Genomic DNA, 4344 nt, shown 5'->3' on the forward strand with positions numbered 1-4344 from the left:
GTATCATCGGGAACCACTATTATTTGTAAGTACCGAATTTTGCCTCTAAATTTTACTGCACACAACACTGTACCAAACGAATATATTCGGTGCCGGCCAACAYYAGTGAAATTTGTAAGATATTGATTGATTGATAATAGAGCGCCTTGCGGGGCGCTTGACCGTTGGATTAAGCTAATGGGACTGCCGGAATCAAGAAGGGAAAACATTTCTTTAAAACCTGTGTCTCCGATTCGATAATATCTGCATAAAGCCACACTTACCCATTGTTTAAATTCTACATGGTCATCATCATCAGCATCTCCTTCCAGCACAGCGGCTACTTGAACTGGTCGATTTTTCTTCCTAGGGCAGTTGCTATGTTGGTGCCCCATTTGAAGGCAGGTAAAGCATGATCCTGGCGGTCTAGTTGGTTTTGGGCAGCTGCTCTGGTAGTGTCCAAATTGGGAGCAATTATAGCAGCGAATTCGCGTTGATTCTTCGGCGGTAGGAGTAGTAGACTYCGGGGCCCCGGCAAGCATGGCAAATTGGGCGGGGGACCTAGGTRGTGGATGCGTCGCTCGCCGCTGCTCGTAGCGATCCATGCSCYTMACCAACTCCTTAATGGAGTTAGCACCATATAAGATAGAAATGTTGTTGCTGCTGTCGGGAATACCGTCGATGATGATGTCCACGAGTTCTTCTTCTTCTATGCTAATTCTGGAAGCGATGGACTGCATGGCCACCACATAAGCGATACATGTTTCGGACGGTTTCAATCRCCGGGCACGCAACTGTCTGTAAATTTCTTGCCTGGTGGCGGTGCGCTGGAACATAGTTTGTAGCAAAGATYTTAAACTGTCATAATTGGCGAGGCCGTGATTAAGGGTACACTCTTTAGCTGTTCCAGTCATACACCGCCGTAAAGCCAGGCACTTCTGTCKCTCACCGAGGTTGTTCGCTTCGGTATAATCCTCAAACTGGACGAGCCACTTATTGACGTCACGGTGGTCGTCTCCACTGAATTTAGGCACAGCGGMTTMGAGCTCATCGGTATTTATATAATTTTTCGATGGTTCGTGATAATTTTTTTTCCCAAGCTCAGCTATTTCGCGGCGTAGTTTTAGGATTCGGAGTTGTTCTTCTAGTCGCTCTGCTTCTAGGCCTAATAATGTGACACTTTCAGATAGTGGTTCGATCTCTGCTGCGGCTGACGCAGGAGCAGGACAAATATCGGGCCTTATGGTATTCGTTTCGGCGGTAGCGACAGCAGTTTTGGCGGCGATGGCCCCGGATTCATCAATGCGAGCAGCGGACGTTTTTTCAGCGGTGGTGGCAGCAGTTACAGCAACGGTGGCGTCGGGAGCGCTAGTTTGAGCAGCGGTGGTGGCAGCGGCTATGGCGGCGGTGGCTTCGGAAGCACCAGTTTGAGTAGCAGTGGTGGCAGCAGTTAGGGCAGCGGTAGCGTCGGSAGCACCGATTCGGGCAGTAATATTTGTTACTGCGGCTTTGTTGCCCTTACTTGATCTCATTTTCTTATTTTCTTTCTTTGGATGGCTGTGGATACAACCCCACACCTGAGATATAATAATTACACGTTTTGTTCTTCTCGCTTGCTAAAAGGCAAAGTGAATAATGTCGGATGTTTTACAAAATGGTTACCGGCTCTTTTTTTGACAGGTCACCGGGTACTTCATATACATACATTTCATTTCTATTATACAATGGGTGGTTCAGATAACTTATAATTAACTTAATGTTTACAGTTGAAATCCTAAATTCTTTTGTTGTGTATTGAAAGGTCAAAAGTCAGTTGTTTTAACATAGTCTAAAAATATTTAAATAGTTTCGACTTCCATATCTTCTTCTCTTTATTGGCGTAGACATTTACCGAATACCAGTTTGTTTCGGTTGCCGCTCTACGTAAAGGAATTCTGTCCCACAGTTCCCTCATACCGAGTTGTTGACGATTGCTCTCAGAGGGCATGAGTGCAACTCGAGTACAAAATTGTTCGGCTATCTGTTATAATTGCCGCTTCTCGACGTCGAATCTTCTTTGTGTTTGATGGCGTGCGTTTTTTGCTGCACAAAGGTGCGTGCGAATCTTGGTTGCAACAAGATAGTGGTCCGAGTCGATGTTAGGGCCTCGGAGCGTACGCGTGTCTAGAGCACTGGAGACAGCTAGGTGTCTTGATGTATTTTCTTGTGCTGAAAACTAGAACCATAGATAACCATATTTCTGGCCCCGACGAAGTCGATCAGCCTCAACCCATTTGGGGATGTTTCGTCGTGGAGGCTGAATTTACCGATCGTAGTGCCAAAGATATCTTCTTTGCCCACCCTGGCGTTAAAGTTGCCAACCACGATTTTGACATCGTGGCAGTGCAGCTCTGATAGGTGCGCTTCAAGCGCTCATATAAGGCATATTTGGTCAGATCATCCTTCTCTTCTGTCGGGAAGTGGGCGCAAATCAACGGTATTTTGAAGAACCTCACTTTGATGCGGATTGTGACCATCAACGGGGGTGACTGATAGTACTCGGCAGTTTAGTTTCTCTCCAACCACGAATCCCACACCAAATTTGCGCTCCTTTTTATGATTACCGTAGATATTATAATTTTCAAAGTAATATCATATGGACCTTGACTTTTCCTTTCCAAAATAATAACGGATATTGCTTCGTATCTGATTTCAATCTCTCCAAAGTCACTTTAAACAAATTCAACAACTGATTCTCCTCGTGCAATAAATTCTGCAGTCCGACAACAATATTCTTTCTTATGATCTGTGCTATTTCATTACGCCGATTAATTACAAGGTCATTCTTAAAGTAAACAGAACTTTTTAAATTCAACGCCTCCTGCTGCTTTATATGTCGCTTGGTACGTTAGAATCTGCTATCTTTATCGATTGTCCTGTGAAAATTTCATTACATTTCATTGATTGGAAGTGAAGTTATTTCGTTTCAGGTGTCAGTTTGTTTGTGTTATCAGTGCGAAAATGAGCTTCGAACAAAGAGCCAACATTAAATTTTGTTTTAAAATTGGTAAAACTTTTACCGAAACGTTTCAATTGATGAAACGAGTTTATGGCGATGATTGCCTATCCTGTAGCAGAGTGCACGAGTCGTTTCAATGTTTTCAGAGTGGCCGTGAGAACATAAATCACGATCAACATGTGGGCCAATCAATTAAAATCCTCGATCACCAGACATTCCATCGAAACTGTGCGTGAATTCATCAAWAATCAGTCGAAATCGTCATTGAAGTTCATGGAAATGGACTTGATACATCTCCAAAACATCGATTCATCGCGGTTTGGTCGAACATTTGGTGCTTAAAGAAGGTGTGTGCACTGTTTGTTCCGCATAAAATGACTGACGACCAAAAATTGCTCTGAAGGGTGGTGATGATATATGATCCTGTAACGAAACGCCAGAGTGCTGAATGGAAGGCACCGGACGAGTCGAAACCCAACAGATCGCGCATGGAGAAGTCAAAAGTGAGGAGAATGCTGATTTGTTTTTATGATTCCAAGGGTATTGTCTACAAAGAATTTGTTCCACGCAGTCAAAACGTTAGTCCGGTATTCTAATTTGGAGTTTTGAAGAGTTTAGTGCACCGTATTCGATAAATTTTTTTTTGCCCATGAAAGGTGATTTTGTGGATGCCCAACTTAGTGGGAGGCACACAACTCCGTCACTTACACTCGCGCTATATTCTATTTATGCGRGTGAAAATGTGGTAGATCTCAGATAGATTATATGAACATTTTATTTTTTATAACAAATTACAATTACAATTAATTTATGATATATAAATTAATGGTCCCCGAGGGTAATGAAGCGATTTGTCGATTGGTAGTTAATAGGTTAATTATAGCGCGAGTTATATGTACATACATGTACATATATACATATATAAATATATATAAATAATAACTTACAAACATACTTATCACTATACTTACTATACTGTATATACTTACACATAATTACTTAAATATAAACATACATATAYGTACATTCATGTGAGGAACACAATGCTCGCGACAGACTGCAGCCGCACGACAGTGAACTGAAAACGGCGTTGTGAATCCTACTACATGAACGTTTGTGAGAGGGCAGCAACATAACAATGGCCGGCATGTAAACAAAACAACGCAGTTGTAAATTTTGCATGTACACAATTTCGTTGTGACCATACTAATACCTTGCACTTCAATGAAATTTTAATATTTTGTTCAAAGTGAAATTTTTAAGCAAAATATAAGTAAATAGATAAATTTATTTGTTTTAAATTWACAATTGTTATTATAAATGATGTAACAGAGCTMTTTTATGCTTTTATTTGTAAAATAACCTCT

General features: G+C 41.6%; 1 protein-coding gene across 2 annotated transcripts in view; it reads right to left on the reverse strand.

Annotated features, from left to right (window-relative positions):
- The window catches only part of LOC108965049, a 10519-nt gene extending 8840 nt beyond the window's left edge, over positions 1 to 1679 (reverse strand). The window contains exons 1-2 of one of the 2 annotated variants that reach the window (XM_018927218.1): positions 264 to 1679; positions 115 to 183 (exon numbers count right to left, since the gene is read on the reverse strand). In XM_018927218.1, the coding sequence (XP_018782763.1) occupies positions 175 to 183; positions 264 to 1511 (1257 nt within the window). In that variant the 5' untranslated portion in view covers positions 1512 to 1679 and the 3' untranslated portion in view covers positions 115 to 174. Of the gene's footprint in view, positions 1 to 114; positions 184 to 263 lie in introns of those variants that run through there. The other variant, XM_018927217.1, reaches the window with a different exon arrangement.
- Positions 1680 to 4344: the final 2665 nt, after the last annotated feature.

The sequence above is a fragment of the Bactrocera latifrons genome, unplaced genomic scaffold (assembly GCF_001853355.1).
Source record: "Bactrocera latifrons isolate USDA-ARS-PBARC rearing strain unplaced genomic scaffold, ASM185335v1 scaffold_1329, whole genome shotgun sequence".
NCBI lineage: Eukaryota > Metazoa > Arthropoda > Insecta > Diptera > Tephritidae > Bactrocera > Bactrocera latifrons.